This window comes from Hyperoodon ampullatus, assembly GCF_949752795.1.
Source record: "Hyperoodon ampullatus genome assembly, chromosome: 12".
Lineage (NCBI taxonomy): Eukaryota > Metazoa > Chordata > Mammalia > Artiodactyla > Ziphiidae > Hyperoodon > Hyperoodon ampullatus.
In genome coordinates this window covers 69,230,325-69,257,223 of record NC_136925.1, presented here as the reverse complement: position 1 = coordinate 69,257,223, position 26,899 = coordinate 69,230,325, and the positions used below count along the sequence as shown (strand labels likewise).

The following is a 26,899-nucleotide window of genomic DNA, read 5'->3' as shown; positions in this document are numbered from 1 at the left end:
GGTATTTTACATATGGATATTACATTCAGAAAATGCCATCTAAATTTTTTTTCAGTTTTATTTTTCTTATTGTAGAGTTGGGTTTTGTTTCCTTCATTTTTTAAAATTTGTTTAGATATATATTATTCATAATATTATGGTTAGCTAAAACTCCAAAATTCACACAACTACCTCAAAAGTACATTTTCCCTATCCCATATTGTTTAATTGACTTCTGTAATAAATTCAGAACTTGATATTTATAAATATTAAACTTTGCCTTGTTATGCTAATGATACTAGTTAACACTACAACAATAAAAAGCCAACAGAATGATTTGAATTTTTAGTCTCTCCACTTTCTTATCAGCTGTGCCTCCCAGCCTTCTCTTATCTGCAAATCTGACAGTGAGCTATCCTTTTTCTGTTGGGTTTTTTTGGGTTGGGTTTTGGGGTTTTTTCCAGATGAAAAATAAGGCCAATTACAGTGCCTACCTGAGCATTCCCCCATGAGGACACCATCTCATTCATTAACCAACAAACTTTCAGCTTCGTTTTCAAAACATGGGAATCAACATAATTCTAGCATCTAAGTAGCTTTCCACTTCCTTCTAATAAGGTTATAAGAGATTTTCTCAAATACTTTGCTGATATCAAGACTTACCCAAAATGATAGTTTGTCAGCATTATTTGAACTAAATGAGCACACATGAAATGTGAGACTATGAATCTGTATTATCTAATAATCTAGTATCCCTCCTCCAAAAAATAAATAAAAGCAAGCAGTACGTAGGAAATGAGTTCAGACAAGGCTTATGAGTGGTATCCATGCTGATTCCTGGTGACCACCACATTCTTTCCTAAGCACATATAAGATCTCTGGTTGATCATTCATCTACAGCCTTGCCAGGAACTGACATCGAGGTTACTTCAGGTCTTTAGCTTTTAGAAAATAATGTTCCCCCTTATTTAGGACATTCACCCATCTCCACTTTTTTCTGGTAATTTCCTCACAAGTTGCATAATCCGACCTTGAGATCATGGGTAAAATCCCACGCTACTCAGGATGTAGATTTAGGCATCTGAAGGACTGCGTCGTTTTTCCATCTAACTCATAATTCAGGCTCTAATGCACCCTCAATAATGCCCATTCTCCACTTTCTAGTTTGCAGGATCATTCTCTGATGAAGATGGGAAGCAAAAAGTGCTTATATAGCTGGGCCTTTCTGTCTACTCTATTCATGTTATACCACCCTGTGCAAGTACTTCCTCGTTCCCCTTCTCCCAAGCAAGCTTTGAAAGTCCTTTCAGTCACACTGTGCACTTTCCCCAAGCTTCCTTTCCCTCTGTTCTTCAGCTTGTCTGTCACTATTCTCATACACCCACACTACTCTTATATATTTTCAACTGGTGACATATCTCTTCTTCTGGGTTTGCTCCAGCATTCTCAGATCTTATCCTAGAAGACTGCTTAGGAAGACATGATCAGGGCACGGTGGAGTGGGGTGTGTAAAAGATAAAAGTGCAAAAACAGAGAAAGTACGAATATATCTGTAGAGTTCATAAAGGGCCTTTTTAACTGTCCATTTAACTTGTTACCACTTCTCGCACTGTTAATCTCCAGTCTGAACTTTTTAAGAATTCAAGGCAGCATTACTGCTGTGTAACTGGGCAATTCATTAAATCTAGTTTGGAATAAGGAAAATTGATAGTCTCCCGGGCCGAGAATTTTTTTTTTTTTAAGATGTTGTTGGTAGGAGTTTATTAATTTATTTATTTATTTTTGCTGTGTTGGGTCTTCGTTTCTGTGCGAGGGCTTTCTCTAGTTGTGGCAAGTGGGGGCCACTCTTCATCGCGGTGCGCAGGCCTCTCACTATTGCGGCCTCTCTTGTTGCAGGAGCACAGGCTCCAGACGCGCAGGCTCAGTAGTCGTGGCTCACGGGCCTAGTTGCTCCACGGCATGTGGGATCCTCCCAGACCAGGGCTCGAACCCATGTCCCCTGCATTAGCAGGCATTCTCAACCACTGCGCCACCAGGGAAGCCCCCGGGCTGAGAATTTTTTTTTTTTTTTTTTTTTTTTTTTTTTGTGGTACGCGGGCCTCTCACTGTTGTGGCCTCTCCCGTTGCGGAGCACAGGCTCCGGATGCGCAGGCTCAGCAGCCATGGCTCACGGGCCCAGCCGCTCCGCGGCATATGGGATCCTCCCAGACCGGGGCACGAACCCGTATCCCCTGCATCGGCAGGCGGACTCTCAACCACTGCGCCACCAGGGAGGCCCCCGGGCTGAGAATTTTTGAACTTTATATGGAAGCATTATATTCCAAGAAGGTTTTAACCACAATCAGCCTTGACTGAAGCAAGCAGCCTCAGTGATCCCCATCACTGGCACAGGAGAGGAAATTTTACGGCATCAACCCCCTTCCTCCCTCCTTCAGACACATACAGACCCTTGTGAGCACACACAATTCACACACACCTGCTCCTCCTCTTACAGTGAAACATGAGAAGAAAGAAAGAGGGAAGCAACAGACATAGACAAGCCACGTAGACCAACTGATCATCCCAACAGGAACAAAGGGAACAGAGAGGAATCTGGAAAGTGTTTTCATGACTAAAAATCCCGCAGGTAATCCTGACCACACTGAGTTCTAGGACAGGCAGTGTGCCCCATGAAAAGAAAGACCAAGGTCTGAATACCTAGTTCAGCACCTTACCAGCCATGAGGTCTTGAGAAACTAATTTCTCAATTTCTCTTCAGGGAGCTTCCATAGCTCACCTATAAAACAGGAATAATAACAACTGCCTCGCCTGATTGTTTTGAAAAACAGAGATGGTACAGAGCAGGTATGCAGTAAATGGTAGCTAGTATTACTCAGATCTACAAAATCAAGTGCTTTACTACTAAGATTAACCCCATGAAAGAATTACCACTTCAGGGGCTTCCTTGGTGGTGCAGTGGTTAAGAGTCCGCCTGCCAATGCAGGGGACACAGGTTCGAGCCCTGGTCTGGGAGGATCCCACATACCGTGGAGCAACAAAGCCCGTGAGCCACAACTACTGAGCCCACGTGCCGCAACTACTGAAGCCTGTGTGCCTGGAGTCTGTGCTCTGCAACAAGAGAAGCCACCGCGGTGAGAAGCCTGCGCACCGCAACAGAGAGTGGCCCCTGCTCGCTGCAACTAGAGAAAAGCCCACGCGCAGCAAGGAAGAACCAACACAGCCAATAAATAAATAGATAAATAAAGAATTCCCACTTCAAGTTCTGGTGTCTATTCCTAACAGACACTTCATAGGAATGAGTAGCCAGGATAAGTACATATTTGCATAAGCATCCGTTTAATGTGTTTAAATGCTGCCAACGTTAATGCTTGTTCCATCCTATAACTGTTCAAAAGTGGCTGTTTGAAAGAACTACTGCTTATGACAGTTCTGACTAGACCCGGCTAAATTCAGCTCAGCAGAAGGAAGCCAAGTACATGAGGAAAGGCCCAAACTCTAGAAATGCCTGATAACAGAAGCTTCACAAGGCATCCCTACCCTGTGGCTACACAGTGTGGGAAAAGTTTTTAGATCACTAAGGTCACTGCTAGCAGCCATTTGTGTGCAGGTGAATGCAGGAGATAGACAGCTCTGCTGTGCCCTCTAGTACCTCTTCCTTCCCTAGAAGGAAAATATTATCTCAATCCACTTGCAGCAGATGTTTCCTGTGCTTTTAAAAAAAACCAGAATCTGCTCATCTTTAGGTCAATTGTACAGCAAAGAGTTTACAAAGAAAGTGAAGGAGCTCACATGAAGTGTTCCTCCGCCCATTTAAAAATCACTCAGCTGATGCACTTATGAGTTTCTAATGCACAATAATGAGTAATTTTTTCACCATCTACATCAAGTTGCAGAATGAATACAGAAATAGAAATATATGGAGATATTTAAATTGGGTAATTTCTAACTTTCTATCTTCTCTGGGGAGACTTCAGTTCTTTTAGAGCAATATGAAAAACTTTAAAATACTAGTAAATTTCTAAAATAAATGTCTCTTATTATTTCACATGCAACAACAAACTGTAAGTACTAATCTAGGGTAAGCATTTCTCATTCCTATTTATACTCAAAAATTCTCAAAGAAATATAAAATGACTAAATGGTAGTTTTGAAAACCAAAGTATGGAATACTCTTGTTTGGAGGGGTCAAAATGCTACATTAACCATCACTGCTCAAAAGCGCTGATTTGTAAGCACTTTGGATGAGCAACACCTGCTGCTGGGTCACAGAAAAGGAATGTGAGGTCATTAAAACAATTCCTTTAACCCCACACACCCCATCTCCTAGCCCCCAGCCCCTGAGCCAGGGATAGAGGAAATCTGAAGCCTGGTAACTCTGGATTCAATACAATAAGATTCCAAGGTACACAACTTCCTCCCAGGATTTTATTTACAGCTAAATTCTTGGCATTTTATTTTGCTCCTCCCCCATCTGTTGGAATGTCCACAGCTTTTTAAGCAGCCAATATCTAACCCAAGATATAGGCAAAAGAACTGTGAAAACGAATTAAAACAGTATTTTAAGGCAGTAGGGTTTTTTGTTTGTTTTATAATGTTCATTAACCTCAAAACACCCTAAAAAGTGTTCCCTCGCTTAGTAGGGAAGGCCAACAGTGACTGTGCTACTACATTTATTTAGCAGAAACCACCAGAGTTCTTAAATTTAAGGTTCAGAAAGCACCAATATTCCCTTTATTAAAGTAAAATGCATTCAGAATGAGAAAAAAAAAACTCTTATGAGATCATTCTATCAGTTATATGTTACCTAGAAAGAATTAAATCAGCTATACTGCATATTTTTGTTAGAAAATATTTACCATTGGGTTTTTACCCCGACATGTGTTCCAAAGTAATTTCTACACCCAGTTCTGCATGTCTCAGAGCTCCAGCACGTCCCCTTCCCCACTCTGCGTGAGAACACAGAGTGTTCAGTGTGTGTCTTTGCTCAGCAACCGAAGGAAGAGGTATGACTACACGGGTGTCCTGCCAAGGACAACTGGGCATTTAGATTTTATAGATCCAACCTGATTAGACGGGACGAGTGTGTACGATGTCTGTAGGCACCTGCAAGGCAGAGCCTTTCACATCCGCTCACCTGCAGTACACCAGACAAGGCTCCTGTGCTCAAAGAGCTCACGCCCCGGGGGAGGGCAGACAGGCAGGTCTCAGCCATAATAAAAGCTGGCCTGAGATCGGGTTCTTGTGAAGGTGTAAACAACGTGCAGAAGAAAAGGGAGTAATTAGCTGCAGGTGTGATGGTGAGTAAGACCAAAAACTGCTTGTAGAAGCGGCTCATACTTAAAGGATGAGCCGAGGAGGCTGTGAATTCCTATCAAGTAAATGACATTTCCGGAGAAAGGCAATTGTCCAATGTGTTCTTTGTGACCCACTGCACTGTCTCCCCACCCGAAGCAGTGCACAGGAGAAGATGCAGACAGGGCTCCAGGGCAAGGAAAGGGCAGGAGCTATGAGATGTTCATGAGAGCACTTTGTACTATTATGGCAAAGACAACCAGATCCTTTCCAGAAATACCACTGGCATCAGTGTAGACAGTGAATGCAAGAGAGGAGAGGTGGCAAGCAGGAGTCAGATTTAAAGGGTAATGGGATTATCAGGGCAAGAGATGACACGAAAGTCTGCAAACAGAAGACGGGGCTAAAGAGGCGATCCAAAGAGGAGGGAGCATTGGTAAATACCAATATAAGGGAGTTTTGTGCGGGCCTTGAGGACAGTTTCACAATTTCATGGTTATACCACCCTGCAGGGGACACTGAATACAGGAAAGGAAATAATACGAAATACCCTTGCAGCCCCTGAATTCAAAAATATTATTGCTGGTGATAAGTAGCGTCTTAGGATTTTATAATATTTAATCCCCATAATTCATAAGAAAGTCATGCCAGTAAAATCAACAGTGAAAATATTACCTTTTTTGTGTATTTTTAAATATTTTGCTTCCTGGAAGGAGTGGTAGGTCTTTCCATGAGTTTTTAAAAGCACCAATTAACATTTTAATTCTTAAGTACAGGAAGTGAGGTCATTAATTTGGCATGGAATAGATTAAAAAAAGAAGAATTTAAGAACATATTTGAGCATGACCCTGTGAATAACAATGCTGGCCCAACCTCTACCTGTACAAAAGAAACCAGCCATGTAGATAAAGGAAATGCAGGCACATAAGGAAAACACTATTTGTCAACAAATAACAGAAAACTAAAACTGGCACATAAACAGATAACAAGATAACCTGACAAGTATTGTAGGATGGGAGGAAAAAAGTAACTGCATAGCTATGAAAATACTTTCAAAGTTTAAATGTGCTGTGTCAATGAAAAGCATTATTATTTTGAGTAGTGGGATTGATACTCCAATCCATACTCATGCATTTGTGTACCGTCTATTTACATATCCCTCATGGAGTTCCAGTATCATCTGGTTCTGTCAGTGTGGAAAAAATGATTAGAATTAGTAATATTCAGGAACTTTTCTTCCTGACTTTGAGTATGTTGACCTTAGCAAGGATCACTGTTAATGTTAGCTGCCTCCAGGAAAGGAAATGGTATTGGGGAAGAAAGGGAACTCTAAATGCTCACTCTCAACACTTCTCGATTATTCAATGTCTTCAGTGAGCAGTATTTATGTATTTCTTATATAATTTAAAATGCACTTTAAAAATAAACAAGTCAACCACTTTGTTCCTAAGAAACATCATCATAAATTGGCACTGAATCAAAAACCTACTGTACTTCATGCTTTAAAGACAAGTAGAACCTGAATGCCTAAAAAAATAGATACCAGGTGACTGAACAAGGAAAAACAATTTTAACCTGTAAATGAATACTTACTGCAATTATCTCTAGGGGAAAAAGTAAAAGTTTTTCTAAGTGAATTGTGAGTAATTAAGTAACAAGCAATTCCTTCAAAGCAAATAAAAGAGCAAAAATGTTCTTTAGAAATAACCATTTCAATAAAGAAGTTGAATTAGGGAATACTGACATCTCAACAATCTTGTAGTTAGGAAACAAAAAATCAATTAAAAATTTGTAATTTACATTCCAAATCTGTTACTGTAATAAAAGCAATCAAAAAAAAAAAAAAACTAAATATCCAGACACAGGTACTTAAAGGGAGATATTTTTAATGGAAATAAATGTGGCATATGCTCCAAATAGCCACTTTAAGTGCCTGGATTTGCTACATTAGTAACAACCCAGTAAAGCCTAAATCTGGATTACTATCACCACAGGACTCTATTTTGTGTTTTGGAGGAATGTTTATTCTCTTTAAATTCCATATTAAAATATTGGCATGTATTTAGCTAACCCTAAAATAAATACACTTTTAAGAGTCAAAGGAGATTAACCATTAGATTAATATTCACCTGTAAATTTCCTGAACTACATCTCAGATTTAAATATGAAAACAAAGCAATGATCTTTTGAATTTGATCAAAAAAGAACTGTGAAAAACTCATGAAAAAAGAATAAGTATAATCCAAAAATTCACAGCTACATGAGCTGTGTGGGAAATACTTAATCCAGCATTGCTCAACCTTGACACGACTGAATTTGGGCCAGAAAATTCCTCCATTGTGGCAGTTGTCCTGTGCATTCGCCGTAACCTTGGCCTCTCCCCACTAAGGTGCCAATAGCACCCTCCCTTCCCCACAGGTGTGACAACCAAAAATGTCTCCAAACATTAATAAATGTCCTTCTGGGAGGAAAATGACCCCGGGTGAGAACCACTGACAATCCAATGCTTGGATCATAACCAAAAATTTTAAATTTTGAATAAGGGTAATTTGGGTTTTTAAAGTTGGAAAGAATTACAATTGAAGACAGACAAGGGGAAGTGGAACCACTCACAAAATTAAATGAGCCAAAAATACTGAACCACAAAAAAACACCCTCCTCTTCAAAATTAATGGTTTGTTCTAATGAGATCTCACTGTAAAACTGCAGCTTAAACTTAGAGAAAACCACTTCCTTCCACTACCACCACACACACACACACACACACACACACACACAAAGCCCTTGCCATCTTTATTCTCCTGGTCATGAATTGGAATTGTCCATTGACTCCTGTGTCAAAGAGCTTCCCTCAAAGCTCAGTGATCACCACACTTGCTGGTCTTTCTGGATCTCTTCACACTGATCTGTATAGTCTACCAGCTTCTACCACATGTTCTCTGATTTTGATTTTTAAAACATCATTTTCATAAATTTTGTCTCATATATATTCATAAATTTAATCTCATATATATTCTCTTGGGACCTAAATCCAAATATATATATATATATATATATATGTAAAATCTTCAAATCCAAATATATAATGTATATATATACACACACACATATATATATCCCCAAATCTAAATCTCCTATTACTAATCTCATTTTATTCACTGAAAAATATTATTGAGTGCCTTCTCTGTGCCAGGCACTGCATGAGAAGTATACCCTGGGATACATCAGTGGAGGAAAAAACCCACAAAAGACCAAGGTAAAGAGGCACTGGTTGGGGGGGGGGGCGGTAGGGAAGAGGGTGCAATTGGTTCATTCTTCATCCAGACCTTTTCTATTAGAAAACCAGGTGATTTGGAAACTTCACTACTTCACTTCTCCATCTTCCTCACAGGTGAAATGTTAAAATTCTGACTATCCCATCTGACATGGACTTTGACCACTTTCTCCTACATCCTCACATTTATCCTTTCCTCTGGAACTCTCCATCCAGTTGATCTCTACCAAGAAGCCTTTTTGCAAGGCCAAAGGAGATAAATGTGTTCCCCAGCACATTAAAAGTATGTCTTTGGTTGGGATTTATACATGCCAACTTAAGTACGAAATAAACACGGGGCCAGAAAGAATGCAAAATACTCAAATAATAGTTAGTTACAGATAATTACTATTTTACTCTGTAATAAACTTAAACTCCTAATGGCCTTTAGATTTACCTCAAAAGTTTTGAGTTTGGGGGTAATTTCTTCAAGCAAATGCAGATCTTTGGAAACCTTGACCTTTAGTCTGTTCCACTTTCCTTGAACATCATCAAATTCTTGCTTATACAGTTTTTCTACATCTGGAGAAACATTTTTCTCCAAAGCCTTTCTTTCTTCTGCAAGTTTATGCAGTATAGGTTTTTGATTCTCTAGGATTTCATCAAGGGCCTGGAAAACAGTTTTCAAGATTAAAAATACACACAATAATTTGTCTGTGCAGATGTAATAATACTGGCTATAAACAGTCAAAGTCACTTTTTAAAAAGAATTCGATCAAAAAAGAATTGTGAAAAACTCATGAAAAAAGAATAAGTGTAATCAAAAAAGTCACAGCTACATGAGCTGTGTGTTGTTTAGACACAATGTATCCTCTGCACTAAAAACCAGCGGAACAACAGGCCCAGTGTGCTGGGCTCCGTGGTGGATCTGTTGCTTCTGATGAAATAGTGCAGAGGCACATATCTTAAACGACCAGGGAAACATTTTCATTCAATACAGTAAAAGAACAACACAATCGATTGTCTTCATTTCATTAAAGATACTTTATATGGTTGAGAATTTTAAGCTAGTCACAACAGAAGGAGAAAAGATGCTTTTATTCTATTAAAAATATTTAATAACTATCTTTTAGCTGAGGTCCTACATTATAGTGATTAACCTTCAAATTACAAGAAATATAAGAAATGTTTGACTAATTTTGACCAAAACTGATATATTTTTTAAATAGCTGAAAAAATATTTCAAAATATGTGATATGAGATATTAGAAATGAGACTAAACTTCTTAGGTCTATAGGTTTTAGGACCTATACTATATATTACCTTTTCTTCCTGTAGGGCCTTCTCCACCTTTGCAAGATCATTCAAGACATTCAAAGACGTCTGGGCCTTATTTTCGGAATCATTTAGCAGATCTGTCAGCGTTCTCAATGTTTCCAAATACGCACGTCCAGGTCGGCCCTTCAGTTCTGTTTATTGAAACATACTTACTTTGAGAAAATAATGGCAGGAAACTAATATTGTTATACATACTGTTAATCTTCCTATTTAATAAGTGAATTCTAATACATAAGAAGTTAAACTCTGTAATTAAGATTAAAAAGGGTCTCTGTTAGAGACACAATGCATCACTCCATTGGCATTTCTGAGAGTCATATAGTGACTTCATTCCTGCGGATGTTGATGTTTGAAATATTAAGTAACCCACCATCATTTTTCTTCATTTCATCATGATGAAATGACTCTCTGAAGATGGTACTACAATGTTCCTTTTGTCTCATATAATCTCCTTTTCCCCAGTAGCTACACAAAGAGTAAAAGGAGACAAAGATCCCCTCAACCAGTCTTCCTCTAAGTTCAGGCGTGTAGACAAACTGCCATCCACAGAGGAGTGGACATTCCACTGAACACCACAGCCAGGCCGCACAGGTACCCTGAGAAATAACGGCTGCACAAGGCAGCTGGAGTGATGTCTACGTCAGCCACTGATGTCAAATTTACAGACAAGCAACACTTGTGTGGAGAGGAAGCCAGCTCATTTGAAGCACAAAGAGGTGAAACCAAGTAGCAGCAAAAGTCACAACAGCCAAAGGGTGGAAACAACCCAAATGCCCATCTACAAATGAATGGATAAACAAAATATGGTGTATACATACAATGCAATACTACTCAGCCTTAAAAAGGAAGGAAATTCCAACACATGCAACCCACACAAAAGAACTTTGAGGATAAGTGAAATAAGCCAATCACAAACAAACAAAAAATGTATGATCCCACTTAGGTGAGGTATATAGACTAGTCAAACTCATAGAAACAGAAAGTAGAATGGTGGTTGCCAGAGGCTGGAGGGAGGAAGGAATGAAGAGCTGCTGTTTAACGGGTACAGAGTTTTGGTTTTACAAGACAAAAAATTTCTGGGGATGGGTTGTACAACAGTATGAATATATTTTCCACTACTGAACTCTACATTTTAAAATGGTTACAATGGTAAATTTTATGTTATGTATATTTTACCACAATTAAAAACAACAAAAAAATAAATTTACCAATTGCTTTAAAGTTAAGAAACTGAACATTTAAACTGCTTTGTCAAAAATGAAAGCATATTTTGTAACAGCAAATTGAAAAGGAGGTACTCTCAAACGCTTCACAGTCTAAGTTAACTGAATTCAATAAACAAAGAGTATGGTGGCCAAATGCCTTTCCAGAAGAAAGGAAACATGATACATTTGCTTACCATGCACATACAGAGTCTTACAAGTCATTACATAACCTACGACTGCTGCAAGGAAGGGTATGGTTAAGTGTGTAGCTGTTTAGCATGCACTCCCCATAATGTTACATAATGCAGCACAATTCCTGGCTTAAAAGCCAAGGAGAAAAAAATATAATATATGAAGGATGAGCTTTCAAAACCTTTAACAGTTAACTTTCCCAAACCAGGCTTATGTCAGAAGTAAAAACTCTTGAAATTTTTTCAGACTTTGAAAGAGGAACACGATTTCTTTGAAAAGAGGAGATGGCATTGCTAAAACTTTAACCATTTTGAGCAAACAGAAGCAAATGATCATTCTTTTTAGGCCTGCTGGTAATGATCATCAGTTGGCCTCCTTCAGTGAAAAGGAGAAACAACATCCCTAAAAAAACTCTTTAAAAATCATCATGTCCTATTAACCCAATTTTAATAGCACATGAAAGCTGTCTGCATTTTTACAAACAAGGGTGAATCCAGGAAATAGTCTGAGTATACTTTAAGAACTGGAACAGTACCAGGCACACAGGAAAACAGAGTGAGCCTGGTGCAAAACAAGCAAGTGTACTAAAGGTCTAAATATTGGGAGTAATTTTTAAGTTAAGGCAAACTGAGAAAGGAGATGGTGGATTGTCTAATTAAAAAAACGCAACAGAATGGGCTTACCATTCTCGAGCTGTTGGTGACGCTCCTCTAAATCCTGTTGCACAGCTTGGTAACGGCCCACAAAGCTCTCAAAATCCCGCTGGACAAAATCTGGAGCAGAAGGCTGAGACTTCAGGGCTGAGCAGCTTGCACGCAGCATTTCAATTTTGGGGTGGTGGCTACGGAGGTCTGTTAATTCTTGCTATGAAGAGAAAATATGACCATATGATTCGCTGAAGATGAACATCCTCACAGAAAGTTAATCAGAGCAGAATTAACCTAAAGTTCATGATACAAGGAGCATCTTCTTTAAATACAGGACTGGACATAGAAATCTTTCATGTTCTGGATGGTTGTGTCTTTACCTGACAGGAATCCTTCAAGCTTGGCAAGGACTGCTGGGGAGATTCTGAAAAGGGCGTGTGTTTTACCCACTCCTCTTTTGCCTTTATGGTCTTTTCAAGCTCAACAAGGTGCTTAAAATAAGCATTTATATCTTCCTGTAGCTGAATCTTTCTTGCTAGATCTTCCAAATGCTGGGATATATTCTTCCATTCTGATAATACTTTCTCCAGAACATTTTTTATTTCTTCAGTAGGAAGACCTTCTACGCAGACATGAAAAATAAGCAGATACTTAATAAATTATTACAAAACTTGTTTGGATTTGTTATAAACATTCTAACCTATTCAAAATAATGAGGCAATGTCATACATAATGACCACTCCCTTAAGTCCCTTTTAACATTGTAATGATGCACTTAAAAATAACTATGTTTAATTCCCTGATAAAAACGGGAGAGGGAGAGCTTAAAATAGCAGTTAGGAGGGGGATGGCCAACAGAAAAAGCACATCAGTCGAGTGAGTGTCAGCCACTGCCTTGTCCACAGAACATGTGTCTCCATCCTTGGCAACCTCCTGTTCTACTAGTTTCCAGTCTGAGCACGAGAAATAAAATGAACTGTCTGGACTTGTCTGGGGCTCTGACGTCAGGAGGTAGACCCTCTGTCATCAAGAAAAACATCTGGCTAGAAAAAGGAGGAGGCAGCTTGAGACTTGTGATCAGACCACAGGTCATAGGAATTGCAAAACGAACGGCTGGAACTCCTAGTGCTGGGAGCAATCTGGTGAGTGCAGGAATACTACACCAGTAGCCAGGCCCAAGAAGCATCAGCAAGCCTACTGGGAATGCTACACACAGACCAGTAAATGCCAAAAGATCAATGCAGTGCTAAGATTATCTACTTTAGAAACACATCAGGAAAAAAAATGCCATTATGTTTATTACTGACATCTCATAATTTTGTCTCATATTTTTGAGAGGCAGAGAACGTTCATAGAAATAATAGTTACATATAATAATAGGTTTTGTCATAGTCCTTCTCAATATAAAATACCATTGAACCATTGAAAATTACTATGAAAAGGTATGGGAAATCTACAAAGGAATCTTTATGTCCTGAGGAAAGCATGCACGTTGAAAAAATGGGTTTAACATCTTTATTATTTGAGCAGAAGCAATAAAACTTTGTAAATATAATAGTAATCAAAATCCAGGGTAACGAGAGCTCTAAAGGGAAAAAAAAGGCATGTAAAACAAAAGGTCATTTAGGATCCACAGGTGATGCAATTTTGAAAATTTCTGTAACACACCGTATCCGCTGAAAATTAGAAATGCAAACGTGACATTACATAATCTGAATATATCACCCATGTCAATTGCTGAAGTAAACTGTCCACCATCACACAAGTAATAGAATATTACACCTAGACAAAACATTCACACCACAGTCCAAGTTCAAGTATCCCTGTTAATGGAGGTCATAAACTAACTAAATTACCACTTTTCTTTTTTTTTTTAATTAACTAATTTATTTATTTATTTATTTTTAGCTGCGTTGGGTTTTTGTTGCTGCGCATGGGCTTTCTCTAGTTGTGGCGGGCGGGGGCTACTCTTCGTTGCAGTGTGCAAGCTTCTCATTGCGGTGGCTTCTCTTGTTGCACAGCATGGGCTCTAGGCGCGTGGGCTTCAGTAGTTGTGGCATGCAGGCTCAGTAGTTGTGGTGCACGGGCTCTAGAGCACAGGCTCAGTAGTTGTGGCGCCCGGGCTTAGTTGCTCCGCAGCATGTGGGATCTTCCCGGACCAGGGCTCGAACCCGTGTCCTCTGCATTGGCAGGTGGGTTCTTAACCACTGCACCACCAGGGAAGTCCTAAATTACCACTTTTCTGACAATCTGAGCAATGGAGATCTAGGCTGTGCATCTGCCAGGTCATTTCTATTTTAAGTGGGCAAAGGAATAATATCAGCCACTTCATTTACATGTCAGAACAATTTATGATAAACAAGAAAGAAAATTAAGCTGGCAAATAAAAATTTGAGATGGAAAATTATCACCACTAATCCAGAAAATAGGTAAGAGGTACGCATTTTAGGTATTAGGGAAGCTGAAGAAACTTCTTCCATAGTTTTTTTAAATTCACTGACAATATTTCACTATCCATTCACTTTACCCTTTCAAACCAATTTTCAAAATTTAAATCTCCCTCCTCTAAGCTTGATATAGTTTGGACCAGTGTCAAGTAATAAATACAGCACAATTTACATCTTTAAAAAGGCAAACTGTATATTGTCTTTTAAAATAATTGTTTTATTCCCAGAGATCCAAAGTTGTAGCTTTTTCTATTTCTACAGAACATCCAACTCTTAGATGACTAATCAAAAGCCAAAATCAATATCCCAACCTTTTATTAATTTTCTAAAAGGGATAACATATAACATATTCCTGTCACTCTCACTTGACTTTAGCTTTTCAATCTATCACTATTAAAATCAAGGGAAATGTTTACAAAACATAGGATCATCATCAAATTCCATAGGCTTATATGTTGATATATTGGGAATTCTTTTTGGAGGGAGGTGGTTAAAGAAAATTTTACTTCGGCAGCATTGGGGAAATGTAGTTACATTAAGGTAAATTCATTGAGATTATTTGATTTTTTTTTTTTTTTTCGGTACGCAGGCCTCCCACTGTTGTGGCCTCTCCTGTTGCGGAGCACAGGCTCCGGACGCACACGCTCAGCGGCCATGGCTCACGGGCCTAGCCCCTCTGCGGCATGTGGGATGTGGAATCTTCCCGGATCGGGGCACGAACCCGTGTCCCCTGAATCGCCAGGCAGACTCTCAACCACTGCGCCACCAGGGAAGCCCGAGATTATTTGAATTTTGATCACTTTTAGTGCATTATATTGATTTATGACAGGTATATTTTAATAGTTATATTTGATAAGGTGTTTTTTTGTTTGTTTGTTTGTTTTTGCGGTACGCGGGCCTCTCACTGCTGTGGCCTCTCCCGTTGCGGAGCACAGGCTCCGGACGCGCAGGCTCAGCGGCCATGGCTCACGGGCCCAGCCCCTCCACGGCATGTGGGATCTTCCCAGACCGGGGCATGAACCCGTGTTCCCTGCATCGGCAGGCGGACTCTCAACCACTGCGCCACCAGGGAAGCCCGATAAGGTGTTATTTATATTTGAAATTTTTACCTGCATTAAAGAACTTTTTCTCCCCCACACACCCAGTGGCTCAGGGGAATGTAAAGATTAATATTTTTGCCAAGCAATTTTACATATGATTCTTTTTCTCGCCTTGCTTTGAAAGGCTTTTCTTATGCACCCTATTCCTTACTCCAACATTAAGTGCTTTGGAGGTCTGCTGAAACTCTCCTTGACAAAAGCCACAGACACCCACGGCAGAATTAGGAATATTCGTTTGACGAGAATCTTCTAAAATGTAGCTTTTAATCTTTATATTTTTTGACTTTTTATTATAGAAAATGGATATACAAATAAATAGAACAGTAGAATGAACGTCCTGTACCAATTACCCAGCTTCAGTAATTAATGACATTCTACCATTCTTGAATTATCTATATACCCCTACTCACTCCTCATCCATTTAATCATTATTATTTTCACATTTCTTAAAGTAAAATTTACTTACATTGAAATACATGAAACTGTGCTGTTCTGAGAAACCTACACACACTTACCAATACATAGAATATTTCCACCTCTCCAGAAAGTTTCCTGGAGTCCCTAATGGATCAATCACCCTCCTCCACCCCAGAAAACCACATTTTAAAAAAAGCTTGGATTATTTTTCCCTCTGCCTTTTGAAAAATATGTTGATTTATTTTGTATATATACTGGGGTCACACACACATACATACACAAAAGTATGGATGTGCCCAGTATATGTTCATTTATTTAGAAATTATGGAAATGTATCACTGTCATAGATTATTTGTACAGCTTAATTTCTTCCTTCCTTCCTCCGTCTCTCCCTCCCACCCTTTCTTCCCTTCCTCCTTCTTTCCTTCCAAACAGAATAGTATTTTCATTCAAACTCCACCCTAGCTAGGTGTCTTACTACTGGGTGTGGACACCCCACTTGGAGATTACTTTTTCAAGTATTTACTTGAAGGGACCTAGAGACAGAGCGAGAATATAATTTCCCTTGAGATACTTCAATAATTACAATAAATTGTGTGTTAAATTTATGTTAGTTACAATCATAGATTCTTCACTTCTATATCGACACTGTAACTTGGAAACCAGACTTTATCTGGGTGATGTGGGGTAATTTCATGAGTCTATGAACTGAATTAAATTCATGTCTGTGTCAGCTTTTAGTGGGTGTGGCAGAATTAGAGTGCAGAGATTCATTTATTTTAAAAAATCAGTTATTAAAAATTTTTAGGATGGGGTGGGAAGCTTAGAAATTGGGACAGTGGTCTGAATAGGGTCCGTATGTTCGGTTTAATTTTCTCATTTTTGGGAAGCGTCTGCCTTTTGTTAGTGAGAGTAAAAGTGGTTTTTAACATTTCCCACTGTCGTTCCACTTTATCCATTATTCTAATTTTACAGTACTGTATTTTATTTCTCTACATGTGGTTAGTGCTGTTATTCCTACTGCTGCTTTAAAACCAGAAATGTTGAACCGAAATGAAAGCACAACTGGGTGATTCTCCCGGCCTTTCCTTCTCTTCAATACATTTGAAATAAATCCTAGGCCATGGATAATTAATGTAGAAGAAGTTTCTTTACAGAGTGTAATTTGCCCAGAGTCTGCTTATGTAAGGATGCAGATATATGATTCAGTTCAGTTAGAAAAGCACATCAAATTCTTTAGTAAAACAGATGTTTGAATAATTACATCACTGGTTTTCTCAAACTAGTTTCATCAAAAAATTCCAGCACGGTGAAGTCTGGTAGGACCTTTCTACCTAATGCATGTGAATTAAGTTTTGTGACTTCTCTTGTAGCACAGAAATGTTTATAAAAAATGAAATTATCTGTTTTCATTTGACTTTCACGACTGCTGTACCAAACCTGGTTTCTTGGTTTAGCTTATTTTGTTCCTAAAGATCATCAACTACTATAACAGAGTAATGGGGCACTTGGATGATGTAGCTTTAAGAATTGACTCCTATATGTCTGGCAAAGTATTGATTAAAAAAAAAAAAATCAAGGTTCTCACCTTTTCCCATTTGCTCCAAAAGGATTTGTCCGGTTTGGTTTAATTCATCTAGTCTGGAACTTCTTTCCATCTGTTCCTTTTCTAATCCCTGAAAATAAAGTCCCAATATAAGAATAGTGCAGACTTTCTTCTCAATATAGTATTAATGCTTACTGAAGTTTTTATATTTAATGTCCCTCCCACATTCTCTTAGGTGTTACAGTCAAAGTTTACCTAAGAAAATACCAAGATAAAACTATGCCATTTCAAGCTGCCCTCCAGAACGCTAGAGATGATTAAATTTCAAAAGGTAAATTGAAACAAACAATATAAAACTTTGGTTTCCTTTAAAATGGTCTACATCAAAACAAAAATCTTTAAAAGTCTTTACTGAATTTGTTACAATACTGCCCCTGTTTTATGTTTCGGTTTTTTGGCCGCGAGGCATGTGGGATCTTAGCTCCCCGACCAGGGATCGAACCTGCACCTTCTGCATTGGAAGGCGAAGTCCTAACCACTGGACTTCAGGGAAGTCCCTGGTTTCTTTTATACGAAGAAAAAGTTTTACACTACATACATGAGTTCCTATCAGGAGGAGGTAATTAAACTTAGTATTTTAGATCCAGAATATTTATTCACATACATGGCCTCAGTATACTCCACACCATAAAAATAACACTTTGACTGAAATGAACTGAATGCACTATGAAGACAGAGATCACTGAACAAAAATAAATTAATTAATACGAAAGACAGAAATAATTTGAGCCCAGTATCATTTGTTGGTGTTACACTAAGCGTTCAACTACCAGCATAATTCATACATAATTTTTTAACAATAACAATATGCTTTAGGACCCAAACCAAAGTATTTTATCCTTTATATTCAAAGAATGGCTCTTAATTTTAATATTTATGTCTCTACGATTTTATATTCTCAATGTCCCTATATCTCAGAGACAGGGGAAGACAAAATCTTCCAGAATTAGTTAGGAAGGGCTGAGCAAAACCATGGACACACATACACACACACGTGTTGTATACACAGTCAGTATTTGAAATTTCTCCATTTGATAATCATCTAACCACTCAAATAGTGTCCAAAATAACACAATCAAAGCATCCAGGCAGCCCATATTACTTCAACCAGACAACCTAGAGAAGAATCCCACTTGTAGGGTCTATGAATATAAGCACTCTCAAATAAATTTAACTCTCCTATTTTGATCCACACAAACCTTAATGTGACCAAGTAAAACAACCATTTTTATAGTCAAAGATCAAGAAAGAACAAGAGATTCTACAAAACACCACTAATTTTTGTTAAACTAACTATCAATGTAAAAAGTCACCGTCAAACTGGAGAAAAATTAATACCTGCTTTATACAAACTGATTTTTGGCTACTTTTTTATGATGGTGGTAGATTAGACTAGGGATTCTCCACCCAGGTATTGCATCAGTTGGAACAAGTTGTTCTTTCACTAAAATAAAATTAAGTTGATATTTCCCAAATTTGCAAGAAAAATTAGCAATTAAAGCAATGGTTAAATTTTCTTTATTGTACATTTTTCTCAGATCTTTGGCATGTACTACTTCTTGTCTAAAACAACAAAATAAATGAACTTATAAATAAAGGAAAAACACAAGAACTGCCAATCATGCCTTACATAAACATACACAATTGTTACTTGTATCCCCTCAAATATTATAGTAACAATTTCTGGAAGTAAAATTGTTCCTGGATCACAGGATGGAATTTAGCTTATCAGTGTTTTGTGGGACTTGTTCCATAAAGATCACTGTAGCTTCCAAATTCTCTGCCACTTTACTGCCTTTGAGAATTGGGTTGTTGAATGATCATTAATATCATCTACTGGTCTTTCAGAAGCATATGAAATGATGGAACATAGCCCTCATGCCTGGCTCTCTTGAACCCCTGTGCAGAGGGCTCTGATAACAGTGCTTCCACATTCCCCCTGTCCAAAGTCATCATGGTCTCCTTCCATAAGCCAAGAACTTTATAGAGTGCTGAAAATACAGGTTTCAAGGGAAAATCATCCACACTTTCTAAGCAGTGGCAGCAGGCATATAAACAAATAATGACATAAATGCAATAAGGGCTTTCACAGAGGTATGGCCAAAGCAATATGGAATCTGCCTAATGAGGCTAAAGGAGGCTTTCTGAAGTAGGAGGCATTTCAGCCACACAGCAAAGGCTTAATAAAGGGCCATTCAGAGCCCGGAAAGCAACACATGGGGAAGGCAGGATATTGAGAAAAGCGTAGGAGTCAGGAGGGCTGGAGCTCTGACGAGTGAATGAAAGGTGCTGAGTTTCTGCTTAGAGGTAGGGAAGAGAGCTGTCTGGAAGTGCCTTGTAAGGGCACTGTGGCCTTTACATTTTATCCCCACAGCAATGGCAAGTCATTCATTAATTGCAAGTGCTGGAGCTGTATAATCAAATTTATATCTTAGAACTCATCAAGAGTGAGATGATATTATTAGTAACAATAACATTAAATAATAACAGTAATTTCATAAATGTGTATTTTAATGAGAATTATTTTAATAGTTAAGTAAAATGTTGGCTGATGGTTTGAACTGGACATCTTAAAGCTATGTTAAGATGTACTACTATTGAGATGATTATCTTTTAAAATTTATTTGATTTGAATTTAAACCTACTAATGCTGTATATTAATAGATTTTCTAATTTTAGACTATTTGTGGATTCCTATAAAAAACATACTGTTTGATTATAAGTAAAAGATTGCCTTTTCCTATATTATTGAGTTCTAGTTGCTAGCATTTTAAGTTTAAAAAAATATCCTTTTTAAACGACATGTAAAAAGGGAAGGTAAACAGTGGCAAATGCTGCAAAGAAAGGAAGTCTGATGAGAATAGAAATCTATCCTTTGGATTTTGAAAGCAGTCGTCAATGGTGACCTCTAAATAAGAACAATTACAGTGGAATGATAAGGCAAACATCATTCTCAACTTCTCATCCAAACATTAAAAGTTGGCCAGGGTCTGGTCCTAAACCACCTCTCTAGCTTTAACTCTCTACTACTTTTATACATACGCCTAGCACAAAACAAAACGAATTCTTTGTTCCAAGCATCACAACACGCTTGCCCCCCACTGAGCCTCTGCTCACGGGTGCCGCCTGCCTGGTGTGCCCTTCTGACCAGCTCCAAGCCCCCTCCTTCACTGTCACTTTGCCTTCTGGACTTCACCAGTGTATAGAGACAGCTGCAAACCTGGCCTCCTCTCAATTCCCTCAGTACCTACCACTTTCTAACTCACATCATTGATATCTACACATATGTCTTATTTTTTAAACATTCTCCAAACTCTTTATAAATGCCATTGCTGATGCAGATGGTGATACAGACTTGCTCTAGGTGCCTAAATAATTCATGCAAGGATGTACAGAGACTTAATGAACCCCAAAGACATAAATCACTGCAATCTCCTGTTGCAATTTACAGTAACACACATGTGGTACAAAGTAGCAGAGCTACAATCCCATAGATTTTATAGTGTTTATTTGTTTTAAATACGTCTCTCCTCCAAAAAGAATGTATATAGCAGAAATCTTGAGATTTGAAATAGTTTCTTGCATTCAGAACGAAAAACATTTTCAGCATACACACATGTACTATTAGGTACCAGATTAAGATAGATCTAATGAAGCTAAAAATTAGTAATGACAACTGGATCACCTTAGTAAGTGTCCCTTCCTGCACATCTCAATTAACCAGTTAAGGAAGGAGGAAAAAAAACTCCTCCTCCACACAGGGATCTGATGCCAGCCAGCTTGAAGAGATTCAAAATGTACTACAGCGTTCTAAAAGGTATCTTACGGCTACATTTTGGAAGACTTTGGATCCTATCACATCTTTATGCCCACAGCAAATCCATCCTGATGAAATATTTTATTCACTGCAATATTTTTGTTTTATGTTTTACCTTCAACTTCTTTTTCATTTCTGATGTTTCTTGCATCTTCTTATACTCTTTTATCTCTGTGGCCTGAATGGCAGTCTTTGATTTCAAGATCCAGTTCAACAGCTCAGCACTTAGAGCATCAAACCTGATTTGAGATTCAGATGTTACCAAATGTCAGTCATTTTTTCTTCTATTGTTTCACTTGGCTCAAGAAAGAGGCATGTGTTTTTAAGCACTCCTCAAAAATAAAGGCAACCCAGAAATACAGTAACCATACAAAATAAGATCATACATTTACAATTAAAAGTATGAAAAACAGGAACAAAATTGTAGTGTCAATAAATAAAGAAAATAATTAAATAAAAATTTTAAACATTATAAGAAACCACTTATACTTTCATAAACCCTCTGTAGATCATGAAAAACAGATTTGGTTAGATAACAGCAGAAAAGAACAAGTACAGACATTCCTAAGTTAATGCCTTCTTTAATTCAACATGTAATTACTGAGTCTCCTATATGCCAGGCACTGGACTGGGCTCTTAATATGAAAGTAAACCAACACAGTCCCAGGAATTCACAGGATGCCTCCTAACCCAATGGGGAGGGAATGGCTTCCTGGGGAACAACAGCATTATGCCCAGGAGTTTTCCGCATAAAGGGAGAACAAAGACAGGGAGGAACACACTTTGCACACTATAAGTAGTTAGGTGTGGCTGGAATAGCAAGCAGTAGTCAGCGGGGGACAATTGACAGTGTGGCAGAGAGCCACAGGGACCAGAAACTGGAAAGCCCTGCAGAATAGATTAAGGAGTTGGACCTTACCCAAAAGACAGCTGAGAGCCAGTGAGGGGTTTAAAGCATGGGACGGACATGATTGTATTTAGCCTTTTGTGTTCACTGAGGAGAAAGAATAAAGAGAGGCAAGTCCAGAGAACAGGCTGTGGTAGTATCGGAAGCCGAACCAAGTGACAGTGGAAAAGGAGAAAAGGGGACAGACTTTAGAGGCGTTGAGAAAGTCAGTCAAAACCACAGTGAGGGGGCTTCCCTGGTGGCGCAGTGTTTGGGAGTCCGCCTGCCGACGCAGGAGACACGGGTTCGTGCCCCGGTCCGGGAAGATCCCACAGGCCGCGGAGCGGCTGGGCCCCTGAGCCATGGCCGCTGAGCCTGCGCGTCCGGAGCCTGTGCTCCGCAACGGGAGAGGCCACAACAGTGAGAAGCCCGCGTACGGCAAAAAAAAAAAAAAAAAAAAAAAAAAAAACCCACAGTGAGGAGGAACAAGAGGAGGAACAGTCACTGGTTGCTGGCCATAGGCCAGGCCCTTCTCTAAATGGTTTATGTGCATTATTAAGTCAAGGAATCCTCACAACAACCCTGTGAGTATACACTATTATTATCCTTTCTAATGATGCAGGAATTGAGCTCACAGAGGTTTTAAATAACTACTCCAGGCAGCAAAGCTAACAAAAGGTAGAGCTGGGATTCAAGCTGAGGAGTCTGTCCTCTTTTTTTTTTTTTTTTTTTTACATCTTTATTGGAGTATAATTGTTTTACAATGGTGTGTTAGTTTCTGCTTTATAACAAAGTGAATCAGTTATATATACACATATGTTCCCATCTCTCTTCCCTCTTGCGTCTCCCTCCCTCCCACCCTCCCTATCCCACCCCTCTAGGTGGTCACAAAGCATCGAGCTGATCTCCCTGTGCTATGCGGCTGCTTCCCACTAGCTATCTACCTTACCTTTGGTAGTGTATATATGTCCATGCCACTCTCTCGCTTTGTCACAGCTTACCCTTCCCCCTCCCCATATCCTCAAGTCCATTCTCTAGTAGGTCTGTGGCTTTATTCCTGTCTTACCCCTAGGTTCTTCACGACATTTTTTTTTCTTAAATTCCATATATATGTGTTAGCATACAGCATTTGTCTTTCTCTTTCTGACTTACTTCACTCTGTACGACAGACTCTAGGTCCATCCACCTCACTACAAATAACTCAATTTCGTTTCTTTTTATGGCTGAGTAATAGTCCATTGTATATATGTGCCACATCTTCTTTATCCATTCATCCGATGATGGACCTGGAGTCTGTCCTCTTATCCAGGGCTTTGCCCCAGCGTTTCTCAAAGCAAGATCTGGGTATTTTCAGAGACATTCAGGTAAGCACAGGTTGTCCTTGCTGATCCTTTTGGGAAACTTGGCTCAAAGTGTTTCTAGTGAATTGTGAAAATTCGTCTTTGCATCAAGATAAATTTTTCTTGTACTTTGAATGGGATTTTGTGACACTCTAGGTAAATAACCAGGGGTCACAGTATCACTCAAACAATGGTACGTGCCTCCTGTCATCTTAAGAGCAGATTTCTATTTAATCTTTCGGAGAAGAGGAGCACAAACCAAAGATCATATGTCTTAAATGACCTTGGAGACTTACTCCAGCTCTGCCCTCAGTATGAGCCAGAGCAGTGAACGCCTTAGAGGCCCAGTGATCTCAGGTCATATTAACAGAAATGTATCTAGATTATAGGAAATGACCATCCCTATGGTGATTGAAAAAACAAACAAACAAACAAAAATAAAAACCCAGCCACGGGCTTCCCTGGTGGCGCAGTGGTTGAGAGTCCGCCTGCCGATGCAGGGGAAACGGGTTCGTGCCCCGGTCTGGGAAGATCCCACATGCCGCGGAGCGGCTGGGCCCGGGAGCCATGGCCGCTGGGCCTGTGCGTCCGGAGCCTGTGCTCCGCAACGGGAGAGGCCACAACAGTGAGAGGCCCACATACCTCAAAAAAAAAAAAAAAAAAACCCAGCCACTAGCAGCACCAGGAGAAGAGAAGGGGAAATAAACCATCATTTTTGAAGCATGTATTATAAGCTGCGCTAAGCAGTTATTCAAGGTTCACATCTGCTCGGACAGCCCATTTTAAGACAAGCTAATAGTGGTTTCTACATCAGACTAAAAACATTAAAGGATCTGGAAACCATGTCACATAAGGATGCTTAAGAATACTTAGACTTTAGGACAATGTAAATTAGAATATGAAACCTATCCTTAAATTCTGAAGGGGTACCATATTGAAGGGGGGTGATGTAGCTCTATATCACTCCAAGATGCAAAAGTAGCACACATGAATAGACTTAAGAGGGGCAAACTTTGGGCAAAATTTCTAATAATGAAACCTCACTGCCATCTATTATAATGAACTGGATGTACTCAAGCCTCCATTTGCCCAGGAATGAACTGAAGGCATTTCTGCATCAATCAAATCATGGATAAAAGACTGTGGAATTCACAACTAGTTGCCCACCCAATAGACACCTCCCTCCCCACACTTCTTCCTTGCTGCCCCAGTACCCCAGAACACAGCTATAGAGACTGAAAAGGCAGGACAGTTTCAACCTCCCAGGAACCCAGGGTGTGGGCAAGTGACTGAGTCCTGGCCAGTGAGACAAGGGTGCGGGAGTTAGCTGATATCTTCCAGGAAAGGTTTTTCTCTCTGATTAAAAATTTTTAAACTAAACAAATAAGGAAAAACTGCTCTACCTGCCTATAAAGCAGGTTATACAAGGATGTTATGCCCAGTGCTACAGCAGCATCTTGGGACCATGAGAAGCCAAGGGAAAAGCCAACATGCTGAGGAGGGCAGAGACAAGGTGCCAGGATGCTGATCCACACCATCCCATTAAAACTGCCCCACCTCCGGACTTCTTGTAATGTGAGATAATCAATGACCTCATCGGTTAAGTCACTTTGGGTACAGTATTCTGTTTCTTGCAGCAGAATTCACCCTATATAACATGGTCGTGTTTAAGATTTTATAGTTATGCACTGTGATATTGTGATTTATAGTAAGAAATGTATATTTGGTCTTTGTCCCTATTTCTGGCACAGTGTTCCCCAAACCCTTGGAATTTCCAGTGATGACAGCAACAAAGGTGTCATTTGTTATGTTAGTGAGATGACTTTTGGATCCCACCTAAAAAGGTGGGCTGGCTGTCAGGAGACCCAACCCTGTGATTAGAGGGTTGGAACTTTTGGTCTCACCCCCCTGACCTCAGGGGAGAGGAGACGGGATGGAGGTTGACTCAATCGCCAAAGGTCAATGATTTAATCAATCATGACTATGTAATGAAGCCTCCCTAAAAATCCAAAAGGATGGGGTTCAGAGAGCTTCGGGTTGGTGAACACATGGATATTCAGAGAGAGTGGGGCACCTGGAGAGGGCATGGGAGCTCCGCACCCTTTCCCCATGACTTGCCCTGTGCATCTCTTCAGTCTGGCTGTTCCTGGATGGCATTCCTTTTATAATAAACAGATAATCTGTTAAGTAAAATGTTTCTCTGAGTTCTATAAGCTGCTCTAGCAAATTAACTGAACCAGAGGAGGTGGTGTTAGAAACCTCTGAATTATAACCAGTTGGTCAGAATATAGGTAACAACCTGGATTTGCGACTAGCGTCTCAAGTCCGAGGAGGAGGTCATGGAAACCTCCAACCTGTAGCCAGTCGGTAAGAAACACAGGTAACCTGGGCTTGTAACTGGCATCTGGTCTGGGGCAGGGGAGGAGGAGGAGAGAAAGCAGTCTTGTAGGACTAAACCTGTGAAGTCAGAAATGGTACCAGAACCTATTTATGTGCCCTAGTCTTTTCCAACCTTCCCAGCTTCCAAGTGCACATAGTCAGCACTGGAGAGACACCTTGACAGATACACTGGCAGAATATAAACACTCAGGAAATGAAAGGTCTATGGTGATATCAACATCAGAAGCATCTCCCTCATCTGCTACCTTGGCTCCAGAAGTAAAAGTTCCACAGCCACTGCTTGCAACTCAGAGGTCCACTGGTCCTGCAAGGAGATGCTCTTAGGAGGCAGGAACACAGCCTTATTATCAAAATGAAAGTCATCAGATAAAATTACTATTCTGCTTTGTCTAACAAAAGCTAAACTGGGGAAATCATATCATTTTTATTCAGGCAAAAATAACAGCCCATTTACCCAAGCACTGGGATTCTACTGTCAAAGGCCAAGAATGATAGCTCTGCTCGAGGGCTGCTCTGAGACTACCTGCTCCAGGGCCTGTGAGGAACAGCACCTCGCCCACAGGAGGGCTCTACCGAGGATCTGACACTAGTAAAAACTCACTATATGCCAGCCATGGTTATTCCTCCTATAAGGAGCCTGAGTTTCTTTTGAGTCAGAAATGAAAAGATATTTTACCTAAGATGGATTTTAAAGCCCAACACGAAGAATCTGTTAATAAATATGACAAAGGAATTAACAAAGAAAGAAGACATGAAAAAAGAAAGAAGGGGGAAAAGGAGACTAAAAATGAATTACTTCCCCAAAGTAAGTTTTTTTAAAGGTGAGAAGAGGAAGGAGAGTCACAAAGAATAAGGAGATGGATCTAAAGCAAAATTGTAGGAAGTGTGATAGAGAAAGAAAGAATAAATGAGGGATCATGGACAATCATATCCACCCAAGGTAACTGATGGGAAAGGAAGAAGGGTTCTGTCACACAGTT

General features: G+C 39.5%; 1 protein-coding gene across 1 annotated transcript in view; it reads right to left on the bottom strand.

The window, feature by feature from the left end:
• Positions 1-26,899, bottom strand: part of UTRN (utrophin) — a gene marked incomplete at both ends in the record, with an annotated part of 450,045 nt that overhangs the window by 339,084 nt on the left and 84,062 nt on the right. The window contains 6 exons of the mRNA XM_079716566.1: positions 8,982-9,194; positions 9,848-9,993; positions 11,943-12,123; positions 12,287-12,528; positions 17,459-17,546; positions 21,409-21,532. Of these exons, the coding sequence (XP_079572692.1) occupies positions 8,982-9,194; positions 9,848-9,993; positions 11,943-12,123; positions 12,287-12,528; positions 17,459-17,546; positions 21,409-21,532 (994 nt within the window). The remainder of the gene's footprint in view (positions 1-8,981; positions 9,195-9,847; positions 9,994-11,942; positions 12,124-12,286; positions 12,529-17,458; positions 17,547-21,408; positions 21,533-26,899) is intronic.